This window comes from Cavia porcellus, unplaced genomic scaffold (genome assembly GCF_034190915.1).
Source record: "Cavia porcellus strain 051 isolate PalLab524CR breed Dunkin Hartley unplaced genomic scaffold, mCavPor4.1 scaffold_28, whole genome shotgun sequence".
Lineage (NCBI taxonomy): Eukaryota > Metazoa > Chordata > Mammalia > Rodentia > Caviidae > Cavia > Cavia porcellus.
The window spans coordinates 10,045,281-10,065,264 of record NW_026947511.1 but is presented as its reverse complement, the minus strand read 5'-3'; the positions used below and the strand labels follow the sequence as shown (position 1 = coordinate 10,065,264).

At 35.2% G+C, this 19,984-nt stretch overlaps 1 protein-coding gene across 5 annotated transcripts in view; it reads right to left on the bottom strand.

Moving 5' to 3' along the window:
- Window positions 1–19,984, bottom strand: part of Rnls (renalase, FAD dependent amine oxidase) — a 290,624-nt gene that overhangs the window by 266,246 nt on the left and 4,394 nt on the right. For all 5 annotated transcript variants that reach the window (XR_010044289.1, XM_063239497.1, XM_003473598.5 and 2 more), the window contains exons 3-4: window positions 19,632–19,774; window positions 12,645–12,803 (exon numbers count right to left, since the gene is read on the bottom strand). Coding sequence is in view for 4 of the 5 variants with exons in the window: in XM_063239497.1 (XP_063095567.1) it covers window positions 12,645–12,803; window positions 19,632–19,774 (302 nt within the window). In the remaining variant the exon portion in view is untranslated. The remainder of the gene's footprint in view (window positions 1–12,644; window positions 12,804–19,631; window positions 19,775–19,984) is intronic.

Sequence of the window (19,984 nt, the reverse complement as noted above, 5' to 3'; positions counted from 1 at the left end):
CAGTAATATGGTTATTTATCTTACACACTTAAATATACATGCAGTTATATCCTTTAAAATGAAGCCCTTAATTTTAACAACTAGTAAAAAGCATTCAATTTAAAACACTTTAGAGAATTGAAAACAGCTTGTGTCCAGGCAGCATACATAGTATTAACTCACTTTTGATTCATTTATTTATTCACTCAAATATTTAAAATATGTAGTTAGAGAAGATTAAATCTAGAGAAATAGTATTGACGGGTCTCATTTTAAAATCAGGATCACTAACGTTAGGTGGGTCTTTGTGCTTTCTACTCATTCTCCCGATATATCTTATGCAATTCATATCAGGAGATGATTACGGATCTTCAATGTCCTCAGACTAAAATCTAATGTCTTTATCATAGTGCACAATGCGCTAAGTAACTGAGCTTCCTGCTTCCTCGGCACCCACATTTCCTATCTTCGTCCCTCCCTATACACTGCACACCAGCTTCTTGGTCTCCTGGGGAAAATTTTTGTTTTGGGAGGCTTTGTTAATTTCAGCTCCTTCTGGCTGCTTATCTCTCTAGAGATTCAGATGGCTCACGCGTTCTCTACCTCCAGGTACATGGTGCTTAAACGTCACCTTGTCATGGATGAGCTCGTTCACACCATATGTAAAAGCACCCCTACCATTTTTTCATTCCTCCATTTTGCTTCATTTTGCAGTTATACCATGTCATTTAGATATTTATTTATTTCTTCTCCTCCCACTGGGATAAAATATTATAGACTACTATCTCATGTGCTATATCATCTCACATAAATATTTACTTATTTCTTCTCCCACAGAATCCGGAGTTCCTAGCAGCTTTTATTGTGTGGTTTATTGCTGTGAGGAGGGAGTCCAGAAGTGTCTATACATAGTAGATGTTCTATAAATATTTGTATAAGGAAAAATTCAACAACTTAATAAAAGATGGCATTTACCATTTTCAAAAAAATAAAACTGGGTCTTAATATTTTCTTGGAGTAAAATCTCATACTCTTATAAATGTCTGGCAAATAAAATCATAAAATGCAAAAGAAGAACTTATCTAACCACTCAGAGAAAGGTAAAGCAAGCTCTGGATACAATGATTTCCTTTGGTTATTTCATACTGAAAACTTAAGAGAGCTCAATAGAGACTTCTACACAGGTAAAAATTACAAAGGTGTTCTGTGTTACCTAATCAAATACTTCTTACATTTTTTTTTTATTTTTTCCAGAATAAAACATTCAAGTCAGAATAGATCAAAATATCTGGTCCACATATATTGATGCCTCATAATCTGATGTAACAGAATACAAATATCTTAATATATAGTTGTGAAAAGGAAAATCATTTTGGGCAAAAGCTTATCCAGTAAAAAAAGAAAAAAATACTGGTGTTTCTCACCTCTTTATTCTTTCCTCTATTTTTGCCCTAATGTTTAGATTCCCTACTTTAAACTTAGTAGTTGACTATGGTAATACTTCCTTATTTAGGCTTAACCCATTTTATTTGAATCTCCAGAGACTCATGCCAGAAAGCTAAAATCTCAGTTCTCAAATTTCTTCTTTATTTGAAATGTCTTTGCCAGCTCAGATGGGAAAAGATTTAGCTCAATTCAGTTGATGACTCATTTGGTGATAATGACGCAATTCAATAAATTATAGCTCTCTGCTCTTTCACCCCACCCCATCTATAGTGCTGACATTTCTTTTTAAAGCTTTTCAGTTACTGAACAACTCAATGAAAAACTGAGTTCTAAGTTCTGAGGCAAATGCAGAGTCAAAAACCCAGCATTAAGAACAGATCTTTTCCTCTGTTAGGGTGGCAAACCTGGTGGGCTGGTTTAAAACACCATACATCAGTCTGTGGCTGCAGCACAGGGCTACAGTGTTTGCCTGGCACATGCAAAGCCTTAGGTATGCTCCCCAGAACTGAGGAAAAAAAGCTACATCTATTGGCAGCATGTGTATAAGAACAAAAAACAGGAAACTGTTTACAACACTGATGCATTCCTATTAAGCATACAAAGTTCACACAGCAGTTTATGTTGGGAGATGTTTAGAAGTTGAGTTATTTCTCCTCTTATGGATATGATCTGCTGAAAAAAATGAAGTATGTTACTCAATAAGTAAAGAACTTTTACTTTTAATCAAAATCTTTTTGGAAAACTATCAAGAAAAAAAATAATGCATTTAAACTTTTTAAAATAATATTTGGTTCTCATTTCCAATCAAGGATTATAAGAGATTGTAGAAGTTGTGGGAATATACTTGAAGATATACTGTAGGCAATATTTCATCATTATATTTTATAATATATAGGTTCTGAGATCATGCATTTTTGTAATATAGCTTATTGGTGTGTTAAGCATCTGTTTAAAGCTGTAGATGTTAAATTTAAAGGCCTTTTGAACAATATTCCTCCAAGTTTTATGAGTGTTTTCTTCTAATCCAATTAGTTTACTATCTAACAGATCTCGACAGGTTTTGAAAGGTACATTCAGTAGTTCTGATGAACTAAGACCTCTGATGTTTGCTCACTTTCAAAACTCACCACAGTCTGCCCAAAATTCACATCTAATTTTGTCTTCTAAAATTCCCCACCAAATCCTTGCCCAGCCAAGCCAAGCTATTTTCAGCCCTCAGAATTTACTAAAGACATTTCAACTTCCAACATTTTGCTAATATCTTTTTTTCTCTGTAAACCAATACTTCCCTTTGCCTCTGAATGTCTCTCAAGATGAAATCTGATTTTGTTTCAGTAATTCATTCACTAAACACAGTCTGCGGGCCTGCCTTGTGTGAGGCACTTTATAGGAATCCCAGATAAACAGGAATGGATAAGTCAGAGCAAGTTCCTACTTTTGTGTATTTGTACATATTCACAATCAATTAACCCATTAATCAATCATAATTGTGATTAAGTGTTAAAAGCAAATGTGACACCCAGGAAGCCTGGATAATATGTAACGGGAGATATAACTGTCAGTTTAGGAAGCTTTTCTTAAGGAAGTGGTTTTCAGCTGAGTTTCAAGGATGAACAGGAGCTTAAAGTGGGACAGAGGGATGTAAAACTAAACTTTCTTGATAAGGCTATGGTTATTATTAAATTATGATATATTTAGAAAGATACAGTAAGGAAATCTTTTCCAGATATAAATACTTAAATAGTATATCTGCCTATTATCTATTTTCTCTGTAAAACTGGGGGGAAGCAATAATGATCCTCATTTGAAGGCTAAGAAGCCACCACAAAAAGGAGCTAGACAGTGAGGAGCTCCGAGGAAGTGACCAGTCAGAGCTGGTCTTCCTACTTCGAGTCCCTCTGCCCAATTAATACAGGAAGATTCACAGGGATGTACAACGTCAGGCTTGCAGAGACTGTTTTGTTGTGTGAGGAAAGCTCTATTCCCCAAACTCTGCAAGTAAAGAGGGAAGAGTTTCCTTCCTTAGGAGGTACCAGAGGTTATTCAGAGACAACCCCTAAGCAAGGAGCTCCCAGAAAGAATAATAAGACTTTTTTCTCTGGTTAGGTGCTTAGTATACTTCGGAGGCAAAGAATAAGAACTAAAATTATTACAATGTAACGAAGACTATATGACTAGAATGAGACTTTTTCATACATTAGGATATCTAGGAATTACAAAAGGAAAAGAGACACTTGACCAATACAACAGAAATTATTATGGCAAATGACATAAACAAAAAGTGAAAGACAAATAAATGATATCTGGGAAATACATGTAACACTGTATGACAAGCATTCATATGTGAAATGTTCCCAAGAAACAAACAGCCCACTAGAAACGAGAGCATAGGCGATAACCAGGACGTTCACATAACAGGAGATCTAAGTGACTGACAAACTAATGAAAAAGGATGAATTTCAAATTAATTCAGGAAAACGTAAAGCAAGGATAATGTACCTGTTTTTACTTATCAGTCTGCTAGAAATTTTAAAAGGTCAATAAAGATTAAATTATCCAGTCCCCCAAGTACTGTGTTGGTTAGCTTTCTTTCTGTTGCTGTGTAAAATAACAGAAAAATCAATTAAAAGAGGAAACAGTTATTTCTGTTCACAGTTCCAGGGGCTTTGGTCCACAGGTGCTTGGACCAGTTGATTTGGGGGTCATGGTGAGACAAATCATCACAGCAGAAGAATGTGGCAGAGAAAAGATGTCCATTTTATGTTAACCAGGAAGCAAAGAAAAGGAAAAATAGGAAAGAGACAGAGACAAAATATACTCTACACCAGCTTCCTGTGACTTCCTTCCTTCTTCTAAGCCCACTTCCCAAAGTTTCTTCCACCTCCCAACAGCCCACTAAGCTACAAATCCATAAAATTCAACACATGAGCTTTTGAGAGACCATTAAGATCTAAACTAGTTGGGCTTGGTGGCTCATGCCTATAATTTCAGCACTCCGGGAGGCTGAGACAATAAGATCACAAATTTAAACCCAGCTTGGGCAACCTAGCAACTTAGTGTGTCTCTGTCTCAAAAAAAAAAAAAAAAAAAGAAAAGAAAAGAAAGAAAGAAAGAAAAGAAAAAAAAAAAACAAGTCAGGGGTGGTAGTAGGGGCTGAGCACATAGTTCAATCTAAAGGCTCTTGGTTCAATCTCCAGTACACAAAAAGAGAAAAAGAAGATCTCAGCTGTAACAATTGATAGAAAAACAGACATTCTTAAATATTAACCAAAAGAAGCACTGGCAACCTTTCAGAAAGTAATATAACAATACCTATTAATACCTATATAACAATATTTAAACAAGAAATTTTACACTGAGCATGTTATCACTGAATATATTTTGAAAGCACAAATATATGAGGCTATACAAATAAGGATTTTTATTGAAGTATTGGTATTTAGTAGAAAAAAGACTGGAGCACAGATGAATATTATTAAGCAGTAAGAGAAAAGATTACAGGCTGGCACTTCCAAATTATGGATTTTTTTTTTTTTTTTTTTTTTTTTTTTGCGACAGTCTCTCTGCATAGTTGGAGATGATCTTGAGTTCACTATGTAGCTCACTATGTAGCTTGGCCTCAAACCCATGGTAATCCTCCTGCATAGCTTCCTGAGGGCTGATACTAGAGCTGGCCACCATACCCATCCACACTATAGAAACTTTTATGCAGCTGATAAATAAAAGTAGGGGGTTTATCTGATAGAATGTTGAGTAAAGATCAAATCAATTGCAAAGCATTTTTAAGAAAGTGCCCAGAGCCAAGCATATCAATATGCCTTTTAACACTAGTTACCTCTGGGAAGTTAAAAAGGAGAGTAGTGCTGTGAATGAAACATACTTTATCTTGGATTGTTTGATTTTGTATAAATTATGTATCACCTCTGCAGTGAAAAATATTTTAGGAAGGGAAAAGATACATAAAATGGGCACCAGGAATGTTCCCATTGGTACTTACCTAGCATGGGTACTGCCCTGAGTTTGAGCTCCACCACCATCAAAAAGTAAAATTTTAAAAAAGGGACATTTTTACCTAGAAATAATCCAGGCAATAAGCATGTAATAACTGAATTAGCATTTATAGGGGCTGAAATAATAGGTTTTTTTATTCTCAAATTTTCATCAATGAAGTATGCTAGATATAATATTAAAAATAATATATATTTTGGAAGATATTTAGTGATGTTTGTTACATACTTTAAGTAAAGCACTAAGTCCAAAGTGATAACTGAACAGCTGAAGGCAGAGTATGTACACGGAGGCGGAAAGGAGGACAGAGTAAGGGAGAGATGAGGAGGTGAAGTAGGCAGAGACGGGGCAGGATATGGATGACTACTGCAAAAGGGTTACTACAGAATCTCCAAAAGTTAGAAATGTGCCCATACAAGCTTTAATAGTTCTTTAAGAACCATTTGCAAATTTACTGAAATTTTTAAACTATGAAAGCTGATTAATATGTGCTGTAATTTTTAAAATGTAAGCAAAATTATTCAAATACTATTTTACACAATGTAAATGTCTCTATATTCAATAAAGTAACATTTCTTATAACTGACTAAGACTTAAAAGTCAGTGCCCTTTGGGCGTTACATTGTAAAAATTTGAAAACAATTCATTCTTCTAATTTTTAAATAAATGGGTGTGTGAGTCTACACTCACATGTCCTGCCACTGCACAGTCCCATTACAGAGCTGTGAAGCTCTTTATCTGCAAACAGAAAAAGTTTCCTTTTCTTTTAACCTGCATTTGCACACGGTTATTATAATTTGCCTTCATGAGACCTTCTCTCCTTTTACCACATCTTTGATATCAAATCACAATCAAAAATTAAAGAATTTACCAAGATAAGTTATTTAAGGGGGGAAAAATCCACTCTCCTTCCCCACTGTTCAATTTAGGAAAGAGATGCTCAGTGTTGTGTTTCTAAAAGCTGGATGGCTAAACACACAAGTGTAGCTTTTTTCTTTTGTAGGATCTTAAAAGGAGTAAGCCAATGGACTCCTAAACATGCGAAGGTGATGGAGCTGGGGCTGTGTCCTTTAAGACAGAGAAGCACAGTTAAGAGGGGGAGTTTGGGCCTGTAATAAATTGTGCAGTCTTCTACAAGGCAGGACATGTTTTAAATTCCTGATCTCAAAAATCAGAGTAGAAGAAGCAACAAGCCCAAAGTTTCCTTTTATACTAAAGGAAACTTTTATACGACCCACCCAAGATTTACTCTTTTATCCTGGCACCATTAACTAGGTACAAGCAGGGAGCAGAAGACTCAATCTCTCTGACCTCTAGAAGCCTATAACCAAGTTCTGGAACAAGACACACTTACCCTACAGGTGCTGAATGAGTAACTGTGAGTGGTGTGTGGGTTGTGCAAAGCCCAGCATTTGATGAGGACAGAGCACTATACAGAATCTTTTTCCTCATAGATTTTATAATTTAATGAGAGAATGCTTACTTAAAAATAAGGATCACAATAAATGGATCACCTGATGAATGACCAGAATATCACAGCAGTCCTAACTGGGAGGGACAGCGGATCTTAAAGAGTTCTTATTAAAGTTATGAATTCCTGAGCTCTAGTCAAGCCTTAGGAATCAAACTCTTTACAAAAAATTCTCCTTACATTTTTAACTACCAATTTTCAGCAAAAATGAGAAGAGTACTCTGACAGCAATTGGTAACAGGACAGTCTAAGATGGGGATGGCGAATCTTTTGAGACTGAGTGCCCAAACTGCAACCTTTTATCACAAAGGGCCAACACTGATTAAAACTGAAGACAGAGGTTTTAGTTTAGAAAAAAGAACTCATACATTAACAACTATTGTTTTACACAATAACAGAACTTTCAACAATACAAACAGCTTTTTATTAAAAGGTAAAAGTTTGCATTTGGCATGCTTTTGTACAATTAATATGACCTTTGGTCTTGTTTGCTGGCTGATAATTTGTTACACGTTGGCTGGGCCACTTGGCCCGGATGCCAATAGAGAGGACTGTGTGTGCCTGCTGCATCATGCATGCCATAGGGTCACCACTCCCGGAAGCACATACTGGAGATCTGTATGTAACATTAGCCACAAATACAGGTTCTGAAGCCACACTACACAGGCTCCCACTTCCATTTTAGCAGAAAGAATGGAGATAATAATAATAATGTCTACAGTTGCTCTGAGGATTACATAATAGAATCTTTGCAATGTTAGTACAAAAAATGTAACACAATTATAGAACCAGCAGGCAAATCATAAAAGGTTCACTCTATAGTACATTAAGTTTCTCTATTCCTCCATTTTGAGGAATGTAATATATAGTAAATAATTTCAAAAACATAAGTAGCTTTATTATTTTATAAAAAGCAAAAAACCAAGTTAGGTAACAGAAAATTCAAACCACTCTATAAATAAATGGTAATTATTTCAAGTAAGAGATTCTACTCATGCTAACTCTAAAGATTAGACATGATTCAGAAAAGAGAATGAAAAAAAAAAACCCAGAAAATCTAAGACATAATGCTGTTCATAGTTTATACAAATGTGTGCCCTGTGATGTAATATTACCTATATTACTAACTATGCACTTTCGGGTAAGTTAATTTATTCTCATGGACCAAAATTTATGACCCTGTAGTATGTGCTTTTGTAAATTGTATTAGAATCAAAGTGTTTATGTCCAGTTATCTTCATAGAGCTAGATTCTAAAGAGTATTGTAATATGTACTTGGCCCACTAGATGGCAATATATAACTTTTTAAGTAGGTATCTGTCACAGTCACTTAAAGATGCCGAAAGTCAACTCCAGGTAACACAGAAACACTGACATTACCTAAATCCTCAGATAGAAGCCATAATTGGTATTTATAAATTTTAAAAATAATTTTTCCATAGTTCTTTTTACAGAAGCCTAACACAGAAAAACAGGAGCCTTAGCCAAAGGAGTCTGCTTTTCCCTGGAGGACACTGAGGACTCACTGTATTTTTTAATCACAATTCATAAAGACACTCAGGAGAGAGGATTTCCAGAACTGCTTCAGACAGCGGCAGGAAAATAGGTTAAGTGTGGTTGAAGTGAGAGAGAATTTTGAAGGGGATTAATGTTTTTCACTGCAATATTTTTCAAATTTAAACATCAGTTGTACATTTTGGTCACATCTCTGTATTCATCAAGCAGTATATATTATATATGAATGTTTTTTCTTTCTATTTTTTTAGACAGTCTTGCTATGTAGTTCAGGCAAACCTAAAACTCGCAGCTACCCTCCTGCCTCAGCCTCCCAATGCTGGAATCACCTGCCCTGCCTGTTTGTCTTTTCATATGTCAACATACAACAATAGCATGACTGGTTTTTAGAAAAACTTACACAAGGGCAAAATGATAAAACTAGATGTTCTCTAAAGCTGCCTCCGATTCTGATTTTCTGTTGTTAAAATGAATTACAATTTCATTATCAGTGAGGAAAATTGGCCTGATAAAGGCTCAGCATTGTACCTATTGGAGAAATGTATTCTCCTTGCCTAAAATGCCTCCATTCTCTCTTGTTTCTCATACATGAATCCATTTCTCATCGCTTAGTATGGGAATTTTAGCCTTTTCCTGATACTGTCTTTTCATGGAGCTGATTTAAAATACACACAAGGATTTGCATCATTCATATGTACATCACAATTTCTAATTTGTGTGCTACAGCGTCCTCTACTCTTCCCCTACGGCCAGCTTCTCTGACAGTGAAAGCAGAGGCTTCCTGCTGCTGGCATCACTCTGTGCTGAGTAGCAGGAAAATGCTACCTGTGGATTTAGAAATTCTAGGATATAGTTCACCAAAAACACTCTCCTATTTAATAGTGAATTAAATTTTAGGCATCCAACTCCCCAATTCCACCTTCATAAAGTTGTTAACTAGGGAAGACATTTGCATGTAAAGGGCATTTCTAAAGTGGCTTCTGGTGGATTTGAATCTGGTAAAAAGATGAAATTATCCTCCTTACTCCAACCAGGCATTTTATATTTAAAAAGAAGTTAAAGCCTCAGCATAAAGTGAATAATGCTAAACCAATTGCAACCCTTAAAGGCTTAAGAAGAATAAAAAACACCAATTTAAATAATAAAAACAAATGATTAGAATATTAAACTCTTGTCAATACTTCATGCAATATTTTGAAAGGCACTATAATTAAAAATAACATGCCAAATGAGAGGTATGTGTCAAAGTACTCTTTAAAATCCTAAAAAAACTTCAGATGTACATCACTAATTACTGGCTCTGTTCATTTTTCTCAACATTAATAGCTATATATGGGTTTTAGTTGACTCACATGAAATTTCTAAAATATGACCATTTTTAACCTACAAACTGAAAATTCTGTGTAACAGCCTAGTAATAGCCGCTACTTAGAGTTTTGTTAGCTAGATTTCATGAAATAAAGTATTGTCAAATTAAAAAATTCTCATTTTAAAATATTTTAAAAACACAAGAACCATATACACACATAAAATATAAAGCCCACCAAAGATACAGTGCAATGAGAGTAGCTTTTAAAAATATCCTGCCTTAATTTGCAAATTCTGATTAGCACATAAAATATACTTAATATTCTCTGTGCTCATAGCATGCCCCAGTTGCTGATTAAGAATACCAAGAATTAACAGAGCCTTCTGGTGGCTACAAAATCTGATTATGAAATCAAATTTGAGAGTAACTTGTTAACTATTACATACATAACAATAATTTCACCAGCTTCAAATAAAGAGAGAGCTGAAACTTAGAAGGGTTAACTCATTATATATAACCTTCCTTTTTCAAAACAAGAGCAATATTGGTTTATTTTTTGTTGCAATGAAACTGAGATTGATTTTTTGAGGACACAGATGGCACAGTCAGACTTTGATATACAGAAACTATACTTGATGCTAAGGTCATTCCATCCTAGTTTCTTGATCCTCTTTTCCCATACACTCTGGCTTTCTTCTGGAGCATCTGAGTCTTAATAGTATACACAGTTAAGTTAGGTAGACATATCATAGGCAGTGAGACAGGGCTAGGCTTCCAAAGGAGTCAGGGCAGGAAGTAAGAACACATTAGAGTTATGGCTGGAGGCATATTTGTTGAAGGCCAGGCCTCAAGATAAAGATGGAATGACAATACTGACATATATCCCCAGTAATACAATAATGATCAATATTCTAAACAGGCATCAGTCATCCAACTGGGAGGATCAGGACCTCCTGACCAACCCCTTCCAAAAAAGTCCTTGTTCTTTCGATATACACTTACTATGTGACTTGCTTCTCTACTGGATCAATAATACCTAAGCAGCTATACCTGTGATCTTACTGGTTAATCATAGCTTTGCCCCACCTTGTACCTACCTCATGATTTTGTACGCATCTTGTGAACTGCTCTATAAAACTTTCTTTAGGAAGTGGGTTCGTGGGCAACCCACTTTCTGGGTCCCCTCCTATCTCTCTCAGGAGCTCTCTCCCCCTCAGCAAAATTTTCTGCTCTTAAATTGTTCCTCAATTCTGTCTTTGCTTGTGGGAAACACAATCTTGATGTATTGGACATCCAGCAGGTTAGGAGTTACAATAGTACCCTGTATCAATCAATCTGTATAGAGGTCTTATATCACTATAGCCCCTTACTCTGCCCCAATCTAGTGATATTCAAAACCTAAAATTGAAGGTCCCTAGGAAATAGGAAGTACTGACAATCTGAGGACAAGATGCCACTGTTCAGGGGAGACTTCCTACTTCTCATTTCTCAAGCTGATAAACAAAAACTGGGTCCTCAGTTACATAAACCAAAATTTCTCCAGCTGACAAAACAAAAATTAGGCTTTCTTTAAAAATTCTTTATAATGATTCAACAGTTTCTCTCTATAAGTATTCTAAATTAGTGATACCAGACATGCTCAATAACATATATTCTACTTATCATCAACCTGTTATATCACTCCTTAAAATAAAACTGTTGGGGCTGGGGATTTAGCTCAGCGGCATAAGCGCCTGCCTTGGAAGCAGGCAGTTGTGAGTTCGATCCCTGGTACCGGTAAAAAGGAAAAAGACAAAAAATAAAATAAAATAAAATAAAACTGTTGCAATCCACAAATGAGCCTCAAACTCAAGTTCAAAAAATGTGCAAAAATATATTTTAAAAAAGCAGTGCTGATTTATTTTATCCTGGGCCCACCGACACAGTGCAGGTGGAGTTTGCAGAAGCTGTGTGTCTCCTTCAAAGCTTGCAACCTTTATGTACATATCACAGTTTACGAAGTAAGGGGTTAGGGTGTGAATCAGGAAATCTGCTAAGGAAATGCTTCCCTTAGCAGAGGACAGAAGTCTAGCAGTAATTAACAATCTTTTGTCAGCTTATTTTAGTACCACATCTGTTATTTGTAGAGGGCAACAATGGTTAGCGTATCAATTAGGTTAGGTTCCCAGGGATTTATAATTCTTTATAGAAGGGAGCATTGACTAACATATCAATTAGGTCACCCAAAGGGAAAAAAAAACCCATAGAGAACAGTAGGCAGTGTTACAGGTACCTTGGCATAATACAAACATAACGAAGCTCTTTTTGCTAGTGTACAGCAAAAACTTTTTTATTTTTGGTATACAATATTTTTCTTTTTTCCCCCTTATTCAGACAAAATAACTTCCTTTGAATTTTAGTATCTTTTTTATAATTTTGGCTGTTTTACCACAATTTTAGCTCCTCTACAATAATTAACAGGCAGCCATACCCACCCACCCATCCCTTCTCTTGTATATCTTTTTCACAATGGGGCTAGGCAATTTTCTTAAACAGAAGTAAATACCCAGAAGGCCATCTAGATAGCAAGACTATTTGCAATGAGGTAACCCAAATAAAAATTCATACCATAAAACCTTTTTCTTTCTAGGATGGCCACCAAAAGATTGTTCTCATTTTAGGTCATGCTACAGTACATCAATGCTGACTTCTTGAAGGCAAAGGTAGCAAGAAAAATGTCCAAGTTTTAACTGGTTAAAATTTTTGATGGACTTTGCTTTGGCCTAGACTAGTATCAACAATTGTACTCTAAGAGGTCTGTAAGAGACATAAATCAATGAAATCCATAATATACTCTGTCATGAGAATTAAAACAAGCTAATATTCTATCAAAGAAATTTTGTTAGTTTAGATAGGAATACAGAAAGTCAGACTCACAGTTTGTGAAGTCCCCTTGAAGCTGCAGAATCTGAGGAACTGGCATTGTGAGGACAACAAAATCAAACTGCTCAGGCGACCCTGTTTCCTTGAAGACTTCCCACTTGCCATTTCTCAGGTTGATCTGAGTCACACAATGTCTAAAGCAGACTTCAGCACCTGCTCCAAAAACAAATCATGTTCAAACTGTTAAGGTTTTCCATAACAAGAAAAAGAGAACTGCCATAAATCGGCCTATTCACATGAACAAAATGATCAAGCTTATTTTCTATAGTCTCTAGGGTTCTCTTTCTTTACTTTCCTTCCAATTTAGTGGCAATGCCTCTTCTCCTTCCATCTTGACTCCCTTCCCTGGCATGCTGGGACCTCCTGATCAATGCTGCTCTAAATGAAAAAATACTACTACAATTAATAATAATAGAAACAGTAATTACATCTATTTTTCATTCAAAATCTACCAAGTGGGAAGTACTTGATACATATTTTACCAATTTACTTCACAGATAAAAAATTATGACATTGAAAAATGTCTAGCAATGATTTAGAATTATGTTCAGCTGACTCTAAAGCTCATAACCTTTGCAGAGCAATTCCACATACATTTCAGTAAAGGTATTAGGAATTAATTCTTTCTAGTAGGATTAAGATGAGCAATATTCCCTATTAAAGAAATTAATATCCAGTTAGAGGACCTGCAAAAGGTCTATATAAGAGAAATTTAAGTCCTCATCAACAGAGCAATACCTTCATCAAGAACCAAAACTAAGAGAAATACTGAATACTTTCCCACATTTTCCTTTCCAGCACTTCTGAAAAAAGTATTTTAATTATTTGCCCAATTAAGTTGATAATTGTCTGCGCTTTTAATTTCTAAACCTCATGCACCACAAATTATGACTATTTTGTTTCTATATAGTAAACAAGATACATGGCTGAGTTATTGGCACATACTACACACTTAACCAAATTTGTTTTAAAGGAATAAATTATAACTCATAAGCTGAAAGAAAGCACAGCTGAGTCATTAAGTCGGCTCAGTGCACTAATACTCAAATATCAGTTTTTTGGAAATTTTTGATATAAAAATAAATTACTTTTATTCAGCATCATGCATAAAAGAAAAGGAAGGATAGTGGGATGAGGAATAAACAGTACACTGAAAGATCTTGCTCCTCACTACCTGGTACGTTTTATGCCCTGAGTCACCAAAAATCGAATCCTACATTTTCCATTTTAAACTCCCTTTCTGTAGCAACTCTTACTCAATACGATTCTGTTTATGATGTCCTTCAGTCATCACTGCCTTTACTATTCAATCCAACATTGATTCAAAGCATGTGCATGCTTTGTGTCTTATCTATCCAATAGTACTCTAGGATCTTCAAGTGAGGTGCCATATCTCAAATACCTTTATCTTCCTCCTTTTTCCCTTGAATAATGCTATACAATAGTAAGCATTCAAAGCTTTTAAGTCAAATGTATACATTAAAAGGAACACGGTTCTATCTGGTCTAATAGATCAATCTCTGTCTGCAGCAATCAGCATCCTTCTGTTCAAAGATTAAAGCAAGGGTTTAGAAACAGTGCTCCAACTTGCCCAAGGGGTTTACACTTGGAGAAGGTACAGATAATTTGCCACTTGCAACTCACATTCATCATCTCTTACTCCAACCAGAGAAGCCCTGCTTCACTTTGTTTTATTTATTTAGGATGTTTCCTTCCACTCACATCATTTAGTCCATAGTCTTGTCCCAAACCTCAATTAAATATCCTTATTCTGTTTTATTTATTTATGGTTCCATCCACAAAAATATTCCTTTGCAAAGAGCATTATGTTGTTATTCTTGCCAATGCAACTGTGTGTATGTGTGGGTTTTTTTTTTTTTTTTTTTTTTTTTTTGGTCTTTTTCATTTTTTATCGGTACCAGTGATCGAACTCACGACTGCCTGCTTGCAAGGCAGGTGCTTACGCCGCTGAGCTAAACCCCCAACCCCCTGCAACTGTGTGTTTAAAGAGTATTAAAATCTACTAGCTTAGATTTTCCATACTTCAAATTAATGTCTTGGAAATGAATCCTAACAGTCATAGAGTGTTTTGTAGGTATATGTCTATAAATGTGGACTCCAGACCAGCAGCACCAGCAACAGCTAGTGGATTGTTGAATCATATCAAATCATACTGAACCAGAAACTCAGGCCTTAGCCCTAGTAATCCACATCTAGTAAGTCTGAGAGATTGTGAACCATGCACACTAATATATGAGAACCCTGGAGTAGACAGACAGACCCAAATCTAATACCACAACTGACAAAACATGTACCACTACCTCACCAACAGAAGTATTTATCAAAAGGCAGGGAAAATGGTAGCTGCTCATATTAACCAAGAATTTTCCTTTCCAGCTGCTAGGATTAAAGTTTCTGGGAAAGAGGCTTTTCCTTGTGAAAGTAATTAATAATTTTTATAGCAGACTATGTGCTAATATTTAAAGTTCCAAGAAGCTTTCTTTTTAAAACAGAGAGCAACACAAATTCTCTCAGGATACTTCTGACCTAACAATTTCACTATGCATTAATTTATCGCTAAACCCCTTCAATGGCTTCCTAGTGCACTTGAAATGCAAAATCTTTAATGCTACTAGCCAAGCCCCTTACATCTGTTTCTGCCTTGTCTTGTACTGCATCTCCTACCATTTCTCCCTCACTCACTCCTCTTCAGTTCTTGAAAGCTCTTGGACGTTCCTACTTCAGGAAAGCTCCAATTTCACAGGCCCATTGCATGAAACTCTCAAACCTCACCTCTTGGCCCAGTTTATTGTTATTTTGCAGGCACTCATGAGATGTCAGGACACCTTAAGGACACCTTCCCTAGCTCATCTTGCTCTCATTCCTACATTGGCTTAGGTCTACTCTGTTACATGTTCTCTCATAACGCCTCACTGTGTCTTCTTAGCACTTATTATATACCCTTTTACACGTGTGCCACTAATATTGTGTCTCCTCCATATATTAATATGTCTCTCCTCTATTAATACAGGCAGGGGGTCATGTCTCTCATTTGCCACTGTTACTCCAGCACACAATATTTAACAAGAATTTAAAAGTCTTCAAATAGATATAAAGGTACCATAACACTAAGGTTTAAACATTTTATTAAATGCAAATATGTTTAAACTATGTATTATTCAAAATTTAATTCCCAACCTTCTCCATTTTAAGAAGGAATTCCAAAATATTTTTCTTCTGTAATTTCCCAAAAATCAGGTTTGGTAAGTACTTGCTAGAACTAGTAAAAAGCCACCTGAATAGATATGAATAATGTCTGCTTAAATGCATTGCTTAAGGTAAACAAATCATGCTTAATAATCATTTGTGTGTGATCCTCTAGCTTCTATCAAAAGAACATTACTTTATGAATGTGTGTCATGATCATCTGCCTGGGAGAAATTCTAAGGAAGAACCACCCAGGCTCATTTCCCCTACATCAATTCTAAAAAGAATGTAGAAAGGGAGAGAATGATAAGCATAAATATTACCAAACAAGTCACCCTAGTTAATAGTATCTGCACATAAAACCATTTAGTCTAATAAACTGATCCTCTCAGCTTTGTCAATTAATAGTGTACATGTTGATTTTCCAGACTACTAGTCAATATTCCTTATAAAATAGACAAATTAAAAACTAATAAATATAACAATAATCCTCCATTGATAAGCCGACCAAATAAAAGTTTCTCACCTATATGTCCTAGAGGCTAAATCCATTATCTTATTAATTATATAAGAACTTTATATAATTTGAGGCATTATTCAAAACAAAAAGACTTGGCTCATCACTCTCCAAATGTATTAGGCAGGAGCCACACTTCATAAAGAAATGAGAAAGTGGGCTGGGGATTTAGCTCAGTAGCATAAGCACCTTCTTGGCAAGCACAAGATCATGAGTTCAATACCGATACCAAAAAAACAAATTGATATTCTGGTACTATATAAAGCAGATGATGACATTTCACAAAACATTCACTGATGTCATTATCTATGATGACTACCTTTATGTGTCAACTTGACTGAGCTAGATTGTCTAGATATTTGGTAAAAACACTATTTGGGGTATTTCTGTGACATTGTTTTCTAGAAATGATATTATATTTAAATTTTAGTAAAGCAGATTGCCCTTACTAATGTCAGTGGGCTTCATCCAACACATAGAAAGGCTAAATAGGACAAAAAAAGAGAATTCCTGCCCAATGCAGTGGTGCATGCCTGTAATCCCAGCACTAATGAGGCTGAGGCAGGATGATCACTACAAGTTCAAGGCCAGCCTGAACTACACAGTAAGACACGTCTCCATAAAGAAAGAGGGAAGAAAAAAAGAAAGAAAGAAAGAGAATTTCCAGCCCGATAGCTTTGAACTGCATCACAGACTTTTTTCTTGCCTTCAGACTAGCACTAAAACACTGACTTTTCTTGGGTCTAGAGTCTGCCTGTCTTCATGCTGGTACTACATCATTAGTTCTCCTGACTCTAATGTTAAGATTGACAAATCATTCTTCAGATATTGGGACTTGTCAGTCTCTGTAATAATGTGAACCAATTATTTATGATACATTGATCAATCTTTTTATGTATCTATATCTGTCTATATCTGTATCTATTCATCTCTTCACACAGTCATCCCTTAGAATCTGCCAATGATTGGTTCCAGAATACTCTCCATACTAAAATCCATGGATGATCAAGTCCCTTATATAAAATATAGAATTTACAGATAACCTATACACAATTTCTTTTATACTTTAAATCATCTCTATATTACTTATAATATCTAATACAAAGTAAATGCTACATAAATAGTTGTTAAACCGTATATATGTTGGTTACTTTTCTCTTGTTACTGAGACAAAATACCTAATACCCAAATTAAGGAAGAAAAGCTTTATTTAGTTATACAGTATTTGAAGGTTTCAGTCCATACTCAGTTGGCTCCAAGGCAGAGTGCCACATGGAAAAGGGCAACTGTTCATGGCAGTGGAAGACAGCAAAAGCAACAAGAGCAAAAGGGAAACAACACACATAGACTTTCTGTCCCTTATATGTTATGCAGGCTACCCACCCTTTCACCCATAATCCCAGCATTGGACTATGAATCAAGCACAAATTCTAGAAGCCTGCCTCCATGATTGCATGAAGCTTCGGGGGACATCCATACACAAACTGTAACAGTACTGTTCAGAGAAACAAAGTATATGTGACTTAAACAATTAAGCTGTACTATTTAGGGAAAAATCCCAAGGAAAACATCTGCACATATTCAGTACAAATGCAACCACCATAGGCCTATGTATGTAGCATGCAGATAAGAGACAGGCGAACAATGCTTAAAAACTGCTGGAGACTCAAGATCTGTCAAATGTGAAAGGTTACAAATGTGAAAGGGTTGCCTACATACAACTTTATTTTCACAGATAAAGCACAGTATTTGGTATACAGAAAATTCATTTTCTGGTTCTAGAACTTGCTGGAATTTTTTTCAGTATTTTTTATCTGTAATTGGTTGCATCCATAGATACAAAATCCTTGGACTGGAAAACTACAATATAGCTTATTGGATTGACTTTTTTTAGAGAACTCTAATAAACCATCACGGACTAAATCTGGAATGGCCCAATATGATATTTATTCTGATATTGTGTATTCAATCTTACTGTCTTTTCTCATGCCCAGAAATAGGGGTTCTTGAGTTTCTCAATAAATTATATTTGATGAGAAGGATCAAAATAGCACTAGAAACAGCTAATGAAACAAAACAAATTCTCAGGCTATGCCTTCCCTCCGTGGTCTTGAGTTGGATAATTAACTGAATTATGATTTGTCAAAAACACTCTTTTAAAAAATAAATTATCTATCAGGTAAAAATAATTCTATTTTGTTGGCTCATTTTCAAAATATTCATAAAATGAATAAAAATGAACAAATGAAAGTGGACAAAGATTATGAACAAGACATTCACAGAAAAAAATACAAATAACTGGTTAACAAAGACTCAAACCCCATAACTAAGAAAATACATTGTTAAGCTATGACATTGGCAAAAATAATAAACTTTTATAACATCCAAATAAGGTAAACAAACATTCTCATCACTTGTGATGAGATTTTCTTTGAAAGTAATATTTAGGACAACCTAGGTAAATCTAAAAATGTACACACTACATGACATAGCTATTGTGATATGATTTGCTCCTACAGATGTGCTCACAAAAAATATGCTAAGATTGACATGGAACAATGTTTACATAAGCTAAAATCAAAACAATATCCCACACTCAAATAGCCTTACCACAACAAATATTTAACAATAGTTACATAAACAATTATACACATATACCATATATTACTGGACAGTCATTTAAAAAAATAGCACATGGACTCTACTGATACAGAAAACAGGCCCAAGATATGAAACAAGGTATACAATACTTTCTGTAATAATCCTTTATTATATATTTTAGAGAAATAAAGATATATTAATAGTAAATAGAGGCAGCCATGTAGCTTCATAGTTTTATAAACATTTTTCTGGAAGCATACTCTAGAAATTTATCAGTGATTAGTCTGGAGGTAGAAAGACTAGCTTCTGAATGGAAAACAGAATATATACTGTTTGAAATGTTCTATATGGTATTAATATTTAATTACATGTATAACTTCTTTTTAAATGCCGTTTACTTATACATATATATATATATATATATATATATATATATATTTTTTTTTTTTTTTTTTTTTTTTTTTTTTCCGAGACAGTGTCTCACTGTATAGTTCAGGCTGGCCTTGAACTCACTATGTAGTTGAGGCTGGCCTCAAACTCAGAGAACTCAGGGCAATCTCCCTGCATCAGCCTCCCAAATGCTGGGATTACAAGCATGCACCACCATGCCTGGCAAAGGCTACTTTAAAAGAAAGCAGAGAAAATTGAATTCTCACCTGATTGTTTCAAGTAGTGCTTAACAATTGAAGAAATTCCTTGAGGGGCCACAAAGTTACAGTCTCCCTCTTTTATCACCATTCCTTCAATAGGAGACGCCAGGGGCTTCAAAATGCCATGAGCTAACAGTTCATCATAAAAACTGAAATAAATTAATATATGTAAGTACAATAATATGAATATATAATATACGTGCATAAATACAACAATAAATGTTAATATAAGTGCATAGTACGATTAGCTCTATAACATTCTATATTCTTCTAAAACTCTTAAGAATTATCTGGTGGTGAAACACTATTCTGCTTAAATGGTTATGTTTTGATCTGCGCTGTTTTGCTGTTATGCCCTC